Genomic DNA, 21,027 nt, shown 5'->3' with positions numbered 1-21,027 from the left:
GAGTTATGGCATCAGCTGACATTTTTCCTGGATTCAGTTTGCTACTCCTTCAGCACTCGGAAATCCTGTCAGTTACAATAATAGACTTTTTAAAAAATTCTTTTTAACATTGTATTTGATTTGCTTCCCTGCATCCTCTTCCCCCATGAACTTCAAGTGTCCTGACAGAGGTTTTTATAGCCTTGGTAAGATTGAGTTGGAGCTTTTCAAAGCAGTGTGTGTGTTGATGTTCAGTACAAATACAGACACGGTAACCAATATGTTGATCTTTTCGAAAGCAGTGTTTAAGTAGGTGCATTATTTAAGGAAGCAGAAGAACTCTTGTTCTGAGGAGTACTTGGAGAGCCATGTTAATATAGTGGGTAAGTGGACAGTGCTTAGAACAGCCTCTCTTCTTCCTGGTTTGATGCAGTAGTAGGCTTGTGCTAGCCTTGGGCTTTTTGGCTTGTGTCTGCTCACAATTTCTTTCGGTTTATGTCCATTCCTTCAGTACATTAAATTACCCACTCCTAGTATTGGTTGTGCATTCCTGTTTCAGGAAAAATCCTTTGCTTACAGATCAAATGGCCATTTAAACTGCTGGTTTTCATCAAAACTACTAGTGAGTAACTAAAAGAATAAATTTCAGGCTAAGTTTTAATCTTCTTTTGTGTTGGTAAAGCAATGCTTTCAAATACTGTACCTATTCCTCTAAAGGAAGTAAATCCAAAAAAGCCACTTCCACCCTCTGGGAAGGATGACTGAGGGGGAAAAAGAGTGATGAAGGCAAGAAAGAAGTTTTGGATAAATTCTGTTGCTCTACAGTGTAGTATTTTGAAAGACATATTTCTCTGGGTTTTTTCTTCAAATATTCTTTCACATTTTTGAGGGCTGTTTGCACCTCAGCTGTTCATGAGGGGGGCAGGTTTTCATTGCCTGTTCATAGACATTTTAGGCCTTGCAATATCCCTCTAACCTGTAGCTACCACTCCATAGACACTGGCATTCCATAATTCTTGTGTCCTGCTGTCAGCCTTCTGGGCCATGCAATGTCACTAGAAGCCTGTGTGCAGGGTCCCAAAGTGTCATTTTCTAGTATCAAAACATTATTCATAAACTCTGTATGTGTGTGGGGGGAAATAAACCAAACAGACCTAAATATATATGTATATACATAAATATAAATATATATATATATATATGTGACCTTTTACTATGTAAAAAACAAAACTGGCCCAAGTTTCGTTTCAAGTTGATTACTTTATTTCAATAATGACTATTTTTAAAAGCTGTGTTCCTATAAGAACAACACGTGTTCAAATTAAATTAACCATTATGTTGCAGAGTATACATCTGAATGAAGCTACAATAGAAAAATACACATAGCAACCAACAAAGGTAATAGATGTAATATGTGTGTGTATGTTTAATAATTTTGGCAGTTTTGTTTTCTTTAGTCTCTATGTATTTTCTCTATGTATCTCATCTTCCATTGCTTCATATTAATGGACACTGATTTAAACCTACAGTAGTTTTAGATATGAAATGTAATTAACATACATATTCATAGGTAACTTTCACTGGGCACTTATTAGGAGTGCAGTTTCAACCTAGGAAGCACTAACTGTAATCTACAGTGCATAGGCTAAAACTAAAAAAATAAAATAATTAATCATGACAGACACTTAGATGACAGTTTGAAGAAATGATAAGTTTAAGTAATAAAACAGTGCAATTCAGAAGAGCCTTTTATTTCCCTAAGTGTGGTTGGAAATACCGTCTCCACACATTCATTTTAGTAATTTGTGAACAATTAATATCTAACTCTAACTGAGCTATAATTTTATTTCTACAAGGCAACTACAATACAACAGTTAAATGTTCACAGTAGTTTACTAAGAGTTTGCTTTGGTGCACGGCCCTTAATAGGCATCCAGGTGTTACTCAGGCAAAAGATGAGCCAATCAAATACAACACTGCTGCAATACTGAGAGAAAGGTTTGACATTCTAATGTGAGATGTGCAGGACAATCTGAGATTCCAGTACTGAAGGGCTTTCTTTCAGAAATTAGACTTTTTTGTTTATATGCTTATTTACTTACTGTACTGCAAAGTTAACGCTGTTGCAGCAGAGTTTATGTGAAGCACCAGTGACGTCCAGTGGTCACTTGTGCAATCTTAGATGTTTCTCTGGGAATATCCCTTATTTTGTAACATTAGTCTAACTCAAATTTGAAATCCTCTTTCTCTCCCTCATCTACTCTTTATTCTAATGGTTTGGATGCAATGAGCAATTTTTAGTATGGAAAGAATTTCCTTATTGCTATTGCTCCACATCGTATTGATTCTACAACATCTGCCCCCTCCCACACTTCACATACCTTGAACTCCCAATGTTTGTTAAACCTTTCCATGACTGCCTAATCCTGTTATGAAAATAAATTATTCTGTGAGTGAGAGAAGGAAGATTAAAACAAAACAAAACAAAAAAACCAAAACCAAAATTTGGATAAACAGTCCTTACAACTTCTGCACATGTTGGGGTTTTTTTTTGTTTTTAACAGCAGTATCTCAAAAATTCATTAACAGCAGTGCTCAGTATCCAAGACATTATAGCTCTTTATTTGTAATTCTGATGTTCACTAAAACGAAACCAGAGGAGTTGAGCTTAAATTAGGTGCTTGGGAGAAATAAAGGAGTCCAGCATACAGTTAGGGCATCCTGAAGAAGAACGGGTAAAGTCAGAGATCTTGTTACTTCACATAAAATAAGGAAAACATCTAGTAAAGCTACTTTTTGTGTTCCTTTCATTCAACTGTTGCTCAGGGATTGCCAATAGAAGTTTGTATAATCTACTGCATGCAGAACCTAATTGGCATTAAGTAATGGATTGCATCTATCTAGGTAATTGTGGCAGCTGTTACTAATTTTAAGGCAGTTACATTATGAAGCAGAGTACATGATCCTTGGATGGCATCTTGGAGCTTCAGCGCCTAGCAATGGGTGAACCAGACCGCGATCCAGGTCGGGACCCAGAGCCTCCCTGTGGAAGGAAGAACAGAGTTGTATTAATTAGAAATTAATATGTTAATTAATATGGGGCTGTGCATTGAAAAACATCAATCTGTAGTGAGTGTGACAGAATTTAAATACTATCTAATGAAGATGGCCTGCAGTTGCCTCTAGTACATCACTAAATATTACTGGGACTTTCACTTCAAAAAGATGATTGATTTTCCTATATTCTCACATAGGATTAATTTACTCTCATTAAATCTTCCACACAGGACGGTGTCTCTCATTAATTACTTCTAAGTGCATGTTCTTACTCAGGCCTTCCTAATGAAAACTATTTATTTGCTTGGACATAATGGAAAATTTCATTTTTATATACCCTGTACTGTGTGTATGCTTCAGAAAAACAAACAAAATCTCCAAACCTTGCATATGAGGTGTAATAGTCTCACATCTGAAAGAACTGAAAGTTAATAGTTTCATTCTGCAGTAAATTCTCAGTGTTTTATCAACATGAGTCTTGTATGGAAAGCTCAGATGCAAATACAGGGGAAAGCTAAGAGAAGATGAAAGGGCTGAAACCTGCCCTATTCTTAGAAATAATAAGAAAGTGTCAAACTAGGAGGAAAAAACTGTGACAGTTCATAAATCTGCACTTGAGAAAATAAGCAGTTTTATAGCAAAGATGATCCAAGCTGCAATTTTGACATTTCATTTTTTTGAATTTAAGATTAGGCTAACTTGACATCATGTTGCCGTAGCTTTAGCAACTCTTCTATAGGAAAATCTTGAAAAAGTACAGTTATGACCACAAATGTGAGATGGTGTGGTAATTGTTATGTTACTCTAATCAGGTGATGACTGAAATGTTTAGTTAAAAAAAAAACACGTGTGTACTTTGAGACTTAATGTTCTTTACTTATATTCTTCTCATCTTTCAGTGCTGCCTCCTTAGTTTTATAGAACTGTTTCAAGGAAAATTCAGACTAATTCATTAGGCAATAGGCTTTTTTCTTTCAAAGATATCTTAAAGAATGGATAACTTTTTTATTTTACAAGACTGTACAACTATATAAAGAAATAGTAATTTCTGTAAACAATGGGGCTAAATCAAATGGGCCTGAATAAAACTCATATCAAAGTTCCAGGAATTATAATGGCTGGCAAAAGGCTATCTAAAAAGTAGAACTGGTGTATGTATCTCTCAGATATATATAAATCTAAGCTAAAATAGGTGTGATGATTATGCAGAAAAGGGAATGTTCAATTTCATGGAAGGTCATTAATGAGTATTTTCAGATGCTGAAATGATGAAATTTTACAAATAATACCAGTACGTAGCCATGGAATAGTTGATGTATCTGAACCCCACTAAAAACTACCAAGTGCATAATGTGAAAATAAGACTTGAAATGTGTTTGATTTTTACCTGGGCCTCTGAAGAGATCATTCATTTTCTTAAATTGCAACATAAGAATTCCTACTACTTCCTTGAAGTTTTTGTGCTGTCACTCACTGCTGCATATATTTGGAAAACAACTGTACAATGGGAGATATGTAACCTAAACTGTGTAAGAGACAAAAATGTGGATTTTGCTACAGATGAAGGCACTGTTACATCTCCTGTTGCAGGGAGGAATAGTAAGAATCTGAAATAATCAGCTCTGCTAAGGATCTCAGACCTTCTGACTTGAAGTTAAGATGACTGCTTATTGCATCCTCATGTGCAAATAGTGCACCGGGTGATTTGTTATGAGTGAATTCACTGCCTTCTTTGCCTTTGAGGGAAAATACGGTGTTCCTTAAAGTATCTGCCAGCAGATACAGTCTGCTTTTTCATGTGTCTGTTTCCTGGCATAGAATATGAAAAATCCTCACCACTGACCTTTTTTTTCCTGTTCTGTTTTTGTTTATTGCCTGTGTTGCTGTGGCTGTGCTGTGCCTTGAAATGGGGAATTGAACCAGGCTAAAGATAATCTGACCAAATGTTTATTTCTAATATGACGGTTTTCTGATTTGCCTCACTTTCTAGTGTCGTAACTTGCAATACTGACATACTGTAGGAGTTCTCCCACCTGGGGTGGGAGCAACAGGGACTTCTGGAGTTGTTACTGCATCCAAATACGTGTCCAGCACTTCCCTGTACTACCCTGCTGCAGTTTATCAGTTCTGTTTCATTTTCACTATCCTAAATAATTCAGCAGCAACAAGCTGTGTCATCTCTTTTGTCTTCTGTATTCCAGATCATTTTTGCATTCAGTAACAACACTGATCCTGGTGCAGGTCTTTGTGAGACCTTGTGGACTTACCTTCTTTCCTTATGGCCTCTAACTGTGTATTTTTACCTTTGTTTCCTATCATGTAAGTAGTCCCTAAGCCACAAAATAACCTTCTGGTTTATCCATGCAAATCTAGTTCCATCAGAAGCTTTAAGGGAATGTGGTTGTTTCAAACAAGGCAGGTTCTGGAGAGGTTTGGCTTCTCTTTTTCCCAGTTCAATTCTTTTGTACTTAAAATTCAGTTGTACATTACCAGTTTAAAGATTCTTGAAAGAGTGCCCTGGCCCTCATGATAGGATCCCTTGTGTCCCTTGTGAGCAGATTTATGCTCATAGAATTTTCCACTTCCATATCCTGGCTTGTGTCCTTCACCACCCTGCAAAGAAAGATTTTCATGTTTATTGCAAATTATCACATTCAAATTAACATATGCGTGTTGTAGTCTTTTTTTGTGATCACTGAAATGTAATACTTAAATGTGGAATTTGGAGGTTGTTGGAATAAAACAATCTTTTATGTGATAAACAAGAATGAAGGAAAATGTTAGGAAATTATCTGAATACATTCAAATCTGAGGGAAGCATCAATCTGTAAAAAATGATTTATTAAATACTCAGAAGGTTAACCTGTATGACAAAACTTAAAATGTTTTAATTTCATGAGTTCTAAGATGTCAAACACATCAGCTAATCTGTGGTGTTCTGATAGTGAAAGAAATGCTTAACGGCTTGAAGGCTTTGATATTTTGTCTTAAAATGCCAGTAATTTACATGCCATCTCATATAAAATCAAACCTGTGGTAGAGAAGTAGAATTTAATTAGTTGTGAGAGAACTGTGGGAAGAACTTGTCTAGGAATTGCTTAGGCAGATCACTTCTAACTGACAGGAAAGGTGGGACAAAATACTGAGGTTAGTGACAGCATTAGTTTTGCAGACTTTACTGTGTAAAAGCAGTTGGAAAAGTGGAGTAAGCACCTATCTCATCCCAGACCTCCCTCCCATTTTTGGTCCATCCCAGGAGGAGAAAAATGCAGCAGATGAGTCTTCCAGGAGCCTTTAAGGGAAGAGAGCTTTGCCATGCAGTGGATTTTGCTCCCTTCGTGCTGAAGCAAAAGAAATAATTGCTGCAAGGGCTGTCAAATTGCAGGATAAGAGCAAGCAACACAATTACCATCTTAAAGTGCTGTGGAAGGAGGGAGGAAATTGGACAGGAAAAGCAAAATAGCAAAACTGAGACAAAACAAAATTATCACGTTGCTGTGGCAGCTTGAGGCAATGGAGCAAGATATGCTTTGGCCTGGTAAATAAAAGGGCTGTTACCAAAAGCACATTCATCACCTACCCAGCTAAATCTGGTGAGGGATAATCCTCTTCCCTGTACATGCAAGAAATAGAAACAATGACATGATGATCACTATGGAACACAGCATCTGGGTCTGCCATACACAGAAGATGATGAAAAGACAGCCAAGATTATGAAATAATGGCCAGGTAATGAGGCAGGCAGGAGTTGAAAACAACAATCTGTACAGTCATTTCATGAAGCAAAAAAAGGCAAGATTGTTTATTGTAATTACTAGAACTGACTTCACTAGCCATGGTTTGTCAGTATTATATATTTCAGAAGCCAGCTGAGTAAATGGAAGGACAGCTCCTGGTTGGAGAGGCTTGTTTGAAAGCATTACCTAATTGTTAGTTCATTACATAAAGCAATCACAGCATAAATTGAATATAGAAATCCTTACAAGTGGCTTCAATTAGTCATGCATGAAGTCAGGAGCTGTGTGAGGAAGAGAACCATGGCTTCTATGTCTTAGGCTCATACTTTAAATTGTTCCCAATGATACCTGTAGTCTTTACTTAGTGCCGTTAGAGACAATGAATCAGGCTCGCAGTTAAATTAGTGTGAATTAGCCCGTAAATGCCTTGAGCCCCTGAAACTGCTTACCTTTGCTTGCATTGGGGGAGGTGTACGGGGTGAGACCTAAAAACCAACACAAGGAGTTGTCAAATGAAGACAAAAATAAATGTCAGAAATCATCAGGCCTTTTGCACATTATCCATGAGCTAAAAATGGTAATTGCACTGAGAAGCTTCTCTGCTGTCTTAGGCTTTGCCTGGAAGACACTGGATTTATGTCTATCTTGAAACAGTAATAATTTCTGAATACTGCCAGTGTTGAAGACACAAGGACTAAAACTGTATATGATGAAGCTGTATAACTGACATGGTTAGCATTTGACTATGGTAATGGAGGTTTACATGCTTTTTTTGGTAGCATTTCAGTATTGTTTGTCTTCTATGTAAAAATTATTTTTGGCATTTAATGGCATAATGAGCTCAAGGGCACAGTACAATTTGGGGCTCGAAGGGTAATGATTGGGGAGTGTTTGTTACTGATGGATTCTAAAGAAAATATTTAATTTTGATGCATAAGAGGAGGGGAGACTTACAATGTTCTTGAAGAAGTGGACTACAGGGTTGTCATCAACAGGCCGGCCATGCTGAGATCTTTGGGGGATGGACCCGACGTGGTGGCTGACCCTGGCTGCATGTATGTCCTGAAAAGCAGAACAGGCACGTGGCCCAGTCAGCTGGGAAGGACAGCTTATCAGCCATGGCATGGAGAGTCATTTTCACCAGGGGTGAAGAGAGGAGAAAAATGCCTTGGAAATCTACAGAGATTGCCCCCTATTGCTGTCAGTGCTGTGAAATGGCAAATACGCAGTATGTATATGCACATATGGTGTGCATATATATGGGTGCATATGCTTTTAACATTACAGCCCAGTGTGGAATTAAGCCTCTTGTTGGAAAGTTCAGGCAACAGAAACCTTGTAATTTTCCTTAAATAGGAATTTTTTCTCAAGTAGGATCTTAGGCTGTGATTTTAGAAATTAAACCAAAATGGAGAAAAAACTTAAAATTATGTTGGATCATTCTGCATGGGAAAGCAGGAATAGATCGTGTATCATTTTTAGTTCCCAAAGACTATGTAACACTCATGAGCTGCAAGAGCAATGGGTTTTTTTAAGAATTAGGCAATCAAGTGAGGCTGACAATTTCTATTCCAGTAGAGCTTTCTATTTTCAGTAGGGCTTCCTGAGCAATAGTCCAAATGAAGTCAGATATATGATTTATGACACTGACTTCCGTTGGAAAAGAAAAATAATCAATGCAAAGAAGTTCAGCTGGTTTTTATCATGGTTGTTTTTTTGCATGCTGAAGTGGACACTTACTGTTTTAAAAGCAGGAAAACTTGAAATTTATTGGATCTGTGAAATCTCCATAATGTCACGCAGTCAGTCCTGCCTAAACTTCTGCAGCAGTTTCTACTTGGTCGCTAGTTCCAGTGATGCCAAAATATCCTCTGCTGTCGTGATTAGGAAGAGAGAGCCAGTAGTATTCAGAGCACTTCGGCCATGTTTTTGTCTTCTTAATCTACATTCAAATCACCCAGTGCTTTGCCTTTGAAACCTGCTGACTGCCTTGTCTTTAGGATAAGTAATGTGATAAATACCATGGTGTTGCAGATCTGACGGGCTATGGATTGCCACAGAAATGGAGAGAAACTGGAATAAGGTTTTAGAATCTAGATCGGGTTGAGTTTCTTGGTTTTGGCGTTCTGACCAATTATTAGGTTGAATTAGCACAATTATTAGGTGCTAATAACTTGGCTTATTGAAAAGGTTATTGTGCTGTAAATACAAAGTTTCTTCTGCCTGCAGTGCCAAATGTCATCACAGGCTTTGATTGTCCCCCCTTTTAATGTGTAGAAAGCAGTAGAAAATCTGAAGTAATTTTTAATGACTGTTCTGGGTGAGTTTCCTGGTGTTTAAAATAAAGTGCTTTCCATTCATATTATCATCAGCAAACTTCACCTTTGAATGGAAAGGTCTTCAGAATCTTTGATATTATTCTTTATTTGTGACAGGTAATTCACATTTCCCTTCAATTCATTGTTGGAATTACTCTTTCACCTCTGGTTTGTTCTTTCAGTTTTTGGACTCCTAGGGGCAGAGAGCAAAATCCAGTGGTGTTTTTCGGAGACTGCCTATGTTTATGCAATAACTGGTATCTGTAGGTGTTAAAAGGTAAATTCTAATGGAATTGAAATGAAAAGAGAAATTTGATTTATACTGCTACGATGGACTACTGAGATGGTGTGATATGAGTGGACTTTTTTGAAGGAACTCAGTTTAACAGTTATCATGTGTTTCATTAATGCATTCAGATCATCACCATTTATCTGTAAGTATGTTTTAAGTGCTTGGCTTTAAATAGTATTCTTGTTAAAACCTAATAGGAATAGAGAAGAGCAACTGTGTTTTAGGAAGGGGTGTAATATACTTCTTATTTCTTTGTGTTACTGGTCTCTTGTGCCCAGGAACTGCAGTGAACTCTCCCCACACCTCTAGCAATGTTGCCAGGAATTTCAGTCTTGAGAGTAGGGCCAATAAAAGCCATCCTTGGCTTCTATAACTATGTATTTTGAAATGTACTTGCCAAGTATGAGCCTGAATTCAGAGCCCTTGGGTATTGTTGGTGAAGTTTAAAATGGAGGTGCCTCTGTTTGTGCCCTTAAAGAAAGTTTAAACACACAATAATTCTTCAGTAACTGAAGAGGAGAGAACAGTCAGCTTTTCCTGTTCCCAGTTAACATTAATGAAATGTTTGACCTCAGTTAAGGATCTGAGCTAACTCTGCTACACATTCAAAAAAGCCAAAAAGAACCCTAAAGCTAAATAATACTAATAAAAAGGATTTGCCAGTGCTGGAAATTTAAGCAGTAACTGGGAGAACTGATTACAAAAACACAGTTTGCAACTTCACTTTGAAATCAATAGTTTTAAGGTTTAATAATCTAAATAAAAATTCTTAAAAAAATACCCCCAGTTGTTCTGTAATGGGGAGTGATTTTTCTTGAAACATTTTGTGGTTCTTTCTGGTGATGCACAGGAAAGTTGCACTGTTTCACTGTGTGTCACCTACCTTAGGTATGTTGGCCACTAAGACAAAAAAAAAGAGTAACTGTGAATGCAGTGCAAAGAAAACATGCAGGTATTTTAGTCTCAACATTAGCTATGTTTGGAATTGCATTCCCTGTGTTAGCCATGTACTTCCACACCAGACTAATTGCATTTACTGGCACAACCCATATTAATATATCTTGAAAGAGCTGTTAATTAAAAAAAAATTAAAATTGCCACTTCTCTAGCAATATGGGCTCCTTCTGGGGTTTTGTGCAAGGTTATTACATTTCCAGTTGACCTGAAGATACCCAGGTGTGTGTTTGTGTGTGTGTGTAGATAGATATATATGCATACACACACACACGTATATATATCTGCATGCTTTTCAGTGTTGTGCAACAACTCACTCTGGGTATAAAATGTATAAAAACTGCAGTTAAGCAGTTAAAGGCCTTTTTTTCAGTCTTGATATCCCATGAAATCCATCCCTGACTTTGCTTGCTGTAAACAGGATATGTCACATCTCGCAACTCATACGCATTAGGAGGGACTTTAAATGCATATTATAATCTGTCTCTGAGGGCTCTCATCCTCCACAAGAGGATTGCTTATAGCTGAATACATCGTATGCATGTAAATAGCTCTAACTCCTGATCAGTCTGTGATACACATTTGTGACAATAACAGTATTAAGATGTTTTGAATACTTGAATTTTCAGCTTTTTACAGTTCCTTTCAGTATCATTATTATGTGGTTTTGTTGCCTACTTGGGGATGTGAGATGAAAGTCTAAAGTACATGCCATGTTGTTTTTCTACTGGCAAAATCCAAATACATATGAAATACAGAAATAGCTGATACCAAATGCAGTCAAACCAGGTAAAGATGAGAAACAATGGGCTTTTTCATGGGTTCAATGGGTTTCATGGTTTCCAATGGCTTTTCTTCACAAGATACCTAATGAGTTGCTGTGCATGAATTTAAAAGATATCCTACAAAATCAACACATTTCAAATTCACATGGACATGAAAATTGCATTTAGATTGCCTTAGAAAATCAAACTGTCCCACAACTTGCAGGTTGTCTGTAATGCTTAACCACCCCACTAGGACATTTGCAACTGCACTGGTAGACTAAAATTATTCTTTAAGCATTAGGTGATGAACAATTTGCTGTTCAGTGGGAAGAAAATGCTGCAAGTTCAACAGGCAATTTTTAAGCCACTCAGCTGATTCTGTGTTAGTCCTTGAAATGGACTCTGAATCCAAACTCTAATGACATTTCTATCCAGGTTCAAACTTACGTAGTCAGTATGGTTTCTAAATAGGTATGCCAAACAGGAGTTGAGATGCATCCTTTCAGTTAATAGATATGTTTTGGGTTTTTTTTTTAATAACATGGAAATCTATTATATAGTTTAACGAAAAATCTGACAGGCACTTGAATACAGAAATTGCATCATCTTGGGATTTGGAGGGGCTTTGTCCATGGGGCTTTGTGTTCTGGGCATGGCTGATGCTTCGTCAGAACCTTCCAGTGCTGCTGCCCAGGCTCTCACCAGGCAGCGACAGAATACACAGCCCATGTGTCATGTGGGGATGTATTTTTCCATGCTTATTCTAGTAGTAATACAACTTCTGTGAGCATGCACTGCTAAACCAGAGCTGTGTTGTACTGGTGGTGGTGGTTCCATCTTCGTTCACATACAACCCAGGTAGCAGTTTGCTCTTGGTGGTGGTGTTTGTCCCAGGCTGTTCACGACTTGCTGATCTGTTGCCAAAAGTAATGGGAATGCTGACGTCTTCCCCACTGGCTGATCTGGTGATGACATTATAGCTAATTACCTAATTCAGCAGGCTTTTTTAATCACTTTAGAATGGATGAGCCACACATCCTTGTAATGGTCCTGTTAATTTTTACTAATGTGGAAGACAGAAATTAAATTACTTGCTCAAAGGTATAGAGGAGAATTGGCAGGAAGAGGGATGTATAGTACAGGAGATTCTGTCTTTCAGTGTTGTGCTGAGATCAATCTTTGTCTAGAAATAGGTGATGAACAAAAAGAGGAAGAATTCTTAGCAGAACGACAGGATTAACAAAAATGGCAGTAAAGAGCAGAGATGACTGAAAAGTAAGAAATACAAGGAAGAAGAAGGAAACAACGGAGAACACTCCCCATCAAGAGAGGTGCCAATTGATAATCCAGAACCACATTTCTCCATAACCCTTTTACACCTTAGTGCCTTGATGATTAGTGTTCACAAATTAGCAGGTAAAAGAATTACTGGGGAAAAAAGAAGAATGGGGGCAGTTTTTCAGGATAGTTCTGTTTTATGATGGGACTCAAATCAGAGACCAGTGCCATTGTACCCTCTGGGTTTTTTCCCTGTGTCCAGTTTATTCCATTGTTGTGACACTTGATAAATGGTTTCAGAGGCAAAACCCGATACTTCAATTTGACTTTGCTTTTTGAAGCACTTTTTCTGCCTAGCATCAATAATTTTATTCAAATATTCTTCATTATAGAAGTTCTTCATCTACTTGAACACAGTCTCTCATGCATACTCAGTATTGTTCTCTCTGTTACTTTATCAAGTTTGTATCAATGACGTAAATTAAACTTAGTTGAAATAATCCATGGTTTGGGTGGGGGTTTTCTTGGCTGGTTTTGTTTTGGATTTTGTTTGACAATAATCATTCCAGCAAAAAAAGGATTTTGCCTAGTAGGTATTCTCTGAGTAGCTTCTGCTACCAGCAAACTTCACAGCCTGAAGGATTTAACTGTACATGGGCAAGAGATGGAAGGCATCCTGCACTGGTATTCACCATGAGCAGTTTACTCATGGCCTGCGTATTTGGTGGAGATGCAGCTGTTTGCTGCTGCTACAGCAGAAGAATTTAATGTTGTGGTTATGGCCATTGGTAAGAAAGCAGAGATTTATACAATTTTTACAAGTCCTGTTCCCTAGTATTTCAGTCATGAAGGTCACGCAATAAACAAGATGGGAATTATTTGGAAAACAAAGCTATAAATACCAGGCATACACTATCACTTTACAGCTGCTGGCCAGAAGAATGTTACTACAACCTTGATTTCTGAAAATCTCAGATTGCACACACTCACCCACCCACCCACAAAATATTTGATCATCTTTGAAGGGATTGGCCCAATTCTATTTCTTTTCTGCCTTGCATAGGCAAGCAAGTGACAAGCTAAACTCTTGTACAGGTTGCTAAAAGCACTCCTGCTGGTATCAGCATAACTTGTGGAGAGAGCCTAATAGCAAGGTGAGTTTACTATTATGGAATAATTAGATATGGCATGGTTAACAGCATATTTCTTTGAAACAAATACTGTGGTAAAATTTCCAATAATATAAGTGGGGAAAATGGACCACTCCAAACCTGAGGCTTGTACAGTTTCCAAGGCACATTAATTGTATGATGTATCAGAAATGGAGAAGTAGATGCATCATAAGCAAAAGGTGAAAGAGAGCTAAGGCTCATCTTGGGTCTGCAGAAGTAATTCTGTGTTTTACAGACATTTTTAAAATTGTTTTGTAAAAAATTCAGTAAAATCACCTGAAAATGGCAGTGGATGATTTCTTGTACAGCTCAGAAATGAAACCAAGTAACTTGAAGAGTGTCATGAGTAACTGAACACAACTAACTGGAGACCATTTCAGGAACAAGGTGACATATTTTGCATCAGTACAGAAGCTGAAAGCCAGCAATTGTCACTAATGGTACGTGATGACAGAGGTAAAGAACAAGGTCAGGGAAAAAAAAAGTATTAACTTCTACTGCAGTTTTCTATTTGGCAGAATTTACCATTGTGTAATCTGAGAACAGCTGAAGAACAGTTATTTATTTTGGCATTCTAGGACAGAAAGTGCTAAGGATAATGCAATTCTTCATTTGCAAGGAATGTGATAGAAAAACCAATATAGCAGATTTTAATATAAAGCAATTTCTTACTTACCAAACTGATTAATCTGCAGAGAATAAACAGATTGTTTTCAGGCAGAGAAAATCCTCGTGCTAAATTTTTCATAGACCTATTTGACCATCTGTAAGTTCTGGGGTCCCTGCTGGCCCCTCTGGTATATGGTATTAAAATTAAATCCAGACCTTACTCTCAGCTGGGCTGTGGTGCCATGCAGGTGAACAAGAGAAGACTGGCTGAGAACAGAAGAGGCCAGTTCCCACTAAAAGACCCCAAAGCTGCCATCACTGCCCCACCAGAAGCTGTGCCATCTGGCTCAGGCCCAGCCAAAGGGCACCAGCAAGCCTTGAATTTCACCAAGTGCTCAAAAGAATCCTTGGAGCTCTTCTGCAGCTCCCACTTAAACATACTACTATTATTTTTATATCATACTAGTGACTAGAAGACTCCAGAAATAATCAAGTAGAGACTGAACTGAAAGATCATGTTTGAAGTTTAATGAAAGGGGGAAACCTTTTGTTGTGGAGTGATTAGAAACAGAGATCCTTCAAATGCTTCAGTTGATTAATTTGTATTTTAGCCTGAACATGTTACTAATACACTTCGGAATTTAAGAGGCAAAAACAACCATATAAAAGACAGTTAAAGCAGAGAAGCACATTGGCATTCTGCCCAGTCATGATCTCCTCTTAACCTGAAATACAAATCAGTGAGCCCTGAATACTTTGTCCCATTTCTGAACAATCCTTGCATGCAGCTGCTGTCAGGTGAGCACAAAGCACCACTAATACTTCACCAGCATTTAGTGCTTGCACTTCTAAGTAGCACAGAGCATTAAACCTAGTCCAATTCCCACATTCCTCTAGTAGCTTGTAATAATTGCTTCAAGCAGTAACTTCCATGAAAATGCAAGTTCCAGTGCATTAAATAAAGTGTTAATTATTAGGCACAAATAACATGTATATGGTCATACCTGTGTTAAATGAACATGTCACAATCAATCCCATGTAATGTTGGCTCCTAAGCCTTTCACTTCTCACATGCTGTGTGTACTCACCATTTGATACTTTGTTTTGTACAGGTGGTATTTTTAAAACCAGGCAGATACAAAGTACTCTGAGGTTCTACCACTGCACAACCTCAATGAGCTTCAGACCGGCAGTTCTGATACACTGATTCGTTTTTGGGTATTCATCATTCCTTACTAGTGCTACAAAGGAGAGGCCAGATTCAGTTCCCATTATCATTAATTGAGAACATCAGATTCAGGAGCTTTGGTTATTCAAAGCCTCTCCTTTCCTTCCAGAAGGCAACCTCTGTTCCCCTGCATCCCATGCACTGTTCTAGCTGAATTTTGCAGAAGGACACGCAGCCTCTTAGTGAACCCATCACATATGAGTAGTAGTTTGTTGCAACTGCTGTTAATGGATTAAAGCATTTAAAACAAATTAAATCATTAGTACACTGGTTTTTGTGATGTAAACAGTTTAATGAATACATAAAGCACATAAAAAGCCAAAGATTAAAACAAAATTATTGTTACAACCACCATAAATTCTATAATTTTTTTTTACAAGCGTACTGCTTGCACAGCAGGTTTTACAAAACAGTGTATCACAAGCAATACCACTCCCTGAAAGCTAAGACTTGGAAATTAAAATCACAGTAAGTATTTACTTAAATCACATCATATACTAGTCAGACTAGCACTGATTTAACTACTTTTCAAATTCTTCATGGTGCTGTAGTATACATTAAAGCTTCCACAGGAAATGCAAATAGAGTTCAAGTGCAAAAAAAAGAAAAAAAGATTCTGATTAATTTATCCCTCCATGGCATTATTTAAAACTGTGGTTCTTAAACTTTTTGCCTCTGCATGGCTATTGCAACCATTTTTGTGGATCCCCACTCTAGCAACTGCTTAGCTCAAGAGTGGGTTTGGAACGGCTGATTCTGAAATGCTGATCCCAAACCCTGATTCTGCTCAAATTGAGAAGAACTTCAGCCCAGTGATGCTCCTGCCTTGTATCTATCTGTAGGACAGGGAAGCCCCATCTCTACCTTCTGTATTTCTTGCACCCAAGCATATAGAAATTGGGAAGGAAATACAGGAGCAAGGCTTCATACAGGCAACAGGAGCATGTTACAAGATTGCATACAAAACTGAAGCAAAATGTAAAAGAGAAATTGATAGAACCTTCCACTCAGCCTTGCCTCACCTACTGTTTACTGTCACATATTTTGGTTTGTTTCATCTGTGTCACAAATGTAGTTTAAAGTTTAGTACGTTAATGCAAAATGTTAAACCAGGACAGAAAAGTTCTTGCTTCACAATCCAAACTTTAGTAGAAAAAAAAAAAAAATCATAAACAAAAGGATTACAAAAGCATGAACAACTGCATCAAAGAAACAAAACAGCAGTCAGTACATACTGAAGTTGAATACAGGCTAGAATCTAGGAGGTGCAAAGAACATTTGATTGTTTTAACAAACTTGCTTCGACCAATATGCTACAAAGATTAGAAAGGAAATAATTTATTGTTATGCTACTCTCTCTTGCATGCTATTTAAAATGTCTGCACCACAGTTTCCTTCTGTCACCATTTTAAATTCTTTCTCAATACAATTAAATTTGAGCTGTGCACAACAACAGTTTTGTTTCAAATATTCTACCTTAAGAAGAACTTTTAGAAGTTCAAGCTGGTTTTGACTGAGTTTCAGCTATCCATAATCTTGATGGGGTTGGGGGAAAAATGGCAAATGCACTTGCTGCCCCTTAGAGGAGAAGGAGTACTTTTGTTCACTCCAGTATTTCTATTTTTAACAACTGCCGTGGAACTCCCATGCACTCTTAATTTAACTTCAGAATTGCAGCGCAAGGGAGAACCTGCTCCACATGAGAAAAGGAGGCCATGAAACAGTCCCAGCATTGTTCCTACTCCACCTTTCTGGACACAATAGTGCATATTATTCATTAATGTACTTCTTAGCAATGGATGCAAGAAGAAAATGCCTCCACAAAGAATTTATAATATGTTTTGCTTGAATGTCAGCCCTAAATTTGTACAAAGAGCAAGTGTTGTCTTCGCATTCCAGCGCTTGCTGGTGTGGGTAGTTGAGATGCTCCCACTGAGGCATGGGCTGGTTGAAAAAGGAAGACTGCAAGAAAGGCAGCAGCAGAATTGCTTTGAAATGCTTCAAAATAAATAAAGAAAAAAGTGCAAGCAAATAAACAGTGCAGCTCTAGGAACTTTTCCTTTTCAAGCCTTTGAAATTCATCCTTTAAGGTGCTTCTGGTGGTATCTTATTTGCCAAAGACCTGTTTACTTAGTGGAGTCTGGAAAACTGCCAAGGGACTTCATTCTATTTTGGCTTGTTCATTAACACCTTCATCATCTATCAGTGATACTCTACAAAATTCAGCAAATGGCAACAACTATTTAGGGTTTAAGCACAAATTAACCATCTAGATTTCCTCTGTCTACACTTGTATAAATAAATGACACCACAAGCCTTTCTTGATACAAGAAACCAAAAGGCATTTTTTCAGAGGCTAAATAAATAATAGCTGAAATGACTGTCTGTGCCACTTGCTCAGTCCTTTCCACACTGAAGCCCTTCCACAAGAGAGCTTCCTAGGAATGTTTCCTAGGACATAAATCAATATTATCATTGTGTGGAAGAGTGCTAGAGATCCTTTGGCACGGGAAGTCGTACTGTGACTGACTTTGCCAAAATAATTCGACTTTTCTGTGCTTCCAGCTCAGATCTGCAAATCAGGACTCTCTAGCACTGTGAGTAGTCATTCTTACGGGAAAAAAAACCCCAAACAACTACTTCTGCTGGGTAAAAAGAGTCAGAATTGTCCATAATTCTGTACTGTTTTGCAGACACTTAATTTCTTCAGAATAGCAGTTTACTGAAGAGCAGAGATAAAAGAGATGATGTCCTGTCCTCTCATACATAATTACATAGAAATCTCTAGAGAATCATTGCAATTGTGTTCGCGCCAAAAGATAAAATACAGAATTTGTACAGCTTGCAGACATTTTTTAGTCATTACTCCTAAAAACTGAGTTGATTGGTTTGATTTATTGCCAAGCAGGAATGCACATACCTCTGTATATTCTGTATGCAGAATCTAACTTTTTGGTATTGTTTCCTTGGTGTACAAAGAACATTTCATATGCTATTTTGCATCGAGTAACACAGTACACGAACAAAACAGCAAGAGTTGAGCTGGCCAACCAGGTTCCAGAAAAGAGCAGCTGGGAACAGTCTCTGCTATTTGCAGTAACAGTAAGAAAAACAGTTCTCTTCATGCTCACAGCAACTGCTTTTTGCATTTATGAACATTACACACAGGAACAATACTACAGAAACAATTGCCTGGCTGCTAAATCTTTTTCAATAGCATTACAGGCCCCACTTTGTAAAGGTGAGAAATAAAAAGAACAAAACACCCAGCTTGCTTAGTACAGCCTACCAAGCATGAGAAGCTTCTGGTTTTAAGTTTCTAGAGTATTTTTCATCCAGAGGTCTCTACACTACAATGACTCTTTAGGGAAGGGCTATTATACATTGTGCTTCCAGATGTGGAGCTGTGACGGACACTGACAGCCACAGCTGTGGGACCACCACAGATTGGTTTTACACCACAGGGCAGCTCGTGTCCCGTCCCAGTGCAGCACTAAGAGATGGCACAGATCACAGGCTGGAACACTGAATAGACCTCAAAGGTTGTCAGAGGTTATCCAAAAATTTGGGCCCAGCCGGTAACTACGAATACTGCTTTTTGCTTTTGCAACACACAACTTGAGCAACTACAATAAATTCAGCTAAAAGAAAGGTTTTACAGCCCTACAGCAGTTCCATTCGAATGCTTATGTAGTGTGTGGACACACGAACACAAGACTCCACTTATCATTTACATGGCAAAGGGTACAGCGAAAATATGTTAAACTTTGCCACTTGAATAATAGTGAACTAATATGCCAGCTGCATAATTTATCAGAGGAGGCAGATTAATCCTGGAAAAGGAAAGAATTCAATTAACAACCTTTCACTGATACCTTGTTTCTGAATTCATAGTGTAGAAATGGCTTGTTATACAGTTTCTAATATGAAATGCCTGGAACAAATCTCAACTTCTTATCAGAACAAAGCAGCTGGACTATTTTGTACACCTGGGATTCAGGATAATAACTGTCAAGCCATCTCCCTGGCAATGCTGTCAACTGACCTTAAACTTACTCTTGCACAAGCAGGCTGAGAATTTGGCCACAGTTCCTTTTCCAACATCTACTTCCAAGTTTGTTTAGTGCCAAGATACGAAGAGATTGTCTTGCATTTAGTGCTCTCATCCAGGTCCCTTATGCAAATATTTAAGAACAACACACAAAAGCAGACTGAAGTTTCTCTAAATGGCACAGCATACAAATGCATACAATGCACTACATTAAATGCTCATAAAAATTCCTCTTGGTAATGTTTCTAGAGCCCCCTGGATTTCTAATACTCCTTGTTACTACCCAGAGTAGCTCCTCTTGTTTCCCAGATCTTTGCTTTTTTGTTGTTGCTGTTTTCAGTTTAAAGCCAAGCATTATATTACAAGTATCATCCTGCTGGCTAGGTCAACTCTTGCATTATAGCAGTGAGACCTTTCTTTCAGACCCACCCTTCCTCTTTCATTGTACTGTATTTTGCTGTAGCCTCGCAGTTCTCTATTCCTCAGAGCTCACCTTGCCAGAGCCCCGCCGGGGAACGTGTCTTTCACCTCCAAAGAATCTGCCCAGCGAGTCAAGTAGACCCGAGTCTCTGTGCCGTGGGGATCCATGTCTGGCATGGTCTATAGTGCTCGCAGATGCCATTTTTGATCCGTGCCGGAAAGAGGAGCGTTTTTGTGAAGCCATCAAATCCGAATTCTCTGAAGCTGCTGCACTGTCCTCTTGGATGGTCTGTAGCTCGTCTGACTCTGAGGGCCGATCTTTGAAGGTGTTGTCTTCTCTTCCTGGGGCATCTCGGGAAAAGAGGCGGATCAAGTGGGGGCGACCAGTCCTGTCAGCTGGGTTGGCCTCAGGCCAGGCATTCTTCGGGTCTGCTGTGCCTTTGGAGTCTGTCACCGCTGGGCTCTTCGTGGAGGTCCCATTGTTCTGGTTCACATCTGCCTCTCCTGCAAACAACAAGGATGAGATATGAATACAGGCCTGTGAAAAACAGCCCTGGAACAATGTTGCTTTCTTTCCCTTGCCTTGAGATGCTCATTTCATACAAAACCCGTAATATGTGCAGTTGTAATGAAACTATGTTCTCTTCCAGCCTTAAAGAACATTAAGTTATCTTGGAACTGAAACCAGAATGATGTTCTCACACAAATTTGCAGTAGTTCTAGGTAGTTTTTTGCTGTGGGTTTTTTTTTTCTTTTTTTAAATTTAACACATTTATAAATAGATCGATAGATTACTTGAAGCATAACTAACTTTATTTACATGGAAGTTTTGGGGATGAGGAGGCTTTCAGTGAGTAATCAGAATTCCTGTACTTTCCCTTGAGAACTGCAACTCTAACTATGCCGTCTTTGTCCAAAACGGGGAAAAAATAAATAATTACAGTGACATTGCAGATCTGTGCCTTCACAAGTGCACACTCCCTCTCCACAATGCCAGAGCGTTTGGCCTCATTTGGAATCCCTTGCTGTAACTTCAGTATGGATCAAACATGCATAATGAGGGGAGGGGTTCCTTTTCCCCACTATTGAAATTGTCCTCACTTCAAAAAAGACAGCGAGCACTGAACTGCAATTTCTGCTTGGCCTCTCATGACAGTTTTTCTCC

At 38.3% G+C, this 21,027-nt stretch overlaps 1 protein-coding gene across 2 annotated transcripts in view; it reads right to left on the bottom strand.

The window, feature by feature from the left end:
* Positions 1-1,219: 1,219 nt before the first annotated feature.
* Positions 1,220-21,027, bottom strand: part of LOC125318484 (myelin basic protein) — an 84,037-nt gene continuing 64,229 nt past the window's right edge. Inside the window, exons 3-8 of one of the 2 annotated variants that reach the window (XM_048289258.1) lie at positions 19,936-20,366; positions 7,728-7,835; positions 7,223-7,258; positions 6,617-6,649; positions 5,527-5,649; positions 1,220-3,022 (exon numbers count right to left, since the gene is read on the bottom strand). In XM_048289258.1, the coding sequence (XP_048145215.1) occupies positions 2,966-3,022; positions 5,527-5,649; positions 6,617-6,649; positions 7,223-7,258; positions 7,728-7,835; positions 19,936-20,366 (788 nt within the window). In that variant the 3' untranslated portion in view covers positions 1,220-2,965. The remainder of the gene's footprint in view (positions 3,023-5,526; positions 5,650-6,616; positions 6,650-7,222; positions 7,259-7,727; positions 7,836-19,935; positions 20,367-21,027) is intronic. The other variant, XM_048289259.1, reaches the window with a different exon arrangement.

The sequence above is a fragment of the Corvus hawaiiensis genome, chromosome 30, assembly GCF_020740725.1.
Source record: "Corvus hawaiiensis isolate bCorHaw1 chromosome 30, bCorHaw1.pri.cur, whole genome shotgun sequence".
In the NCBI taxonomy this organism is placed as follows: domain Eukaryota; kingdom Metazoa; phylum Chordata; class Aves; order Passeriformes; family Corvidae; genus Corvus; species Corvus hawaiiensis.
Note: the sequence above shows the minus strand (reverse complement) of the source record. Positions and strands in the feature narration are given on the sequence as shown.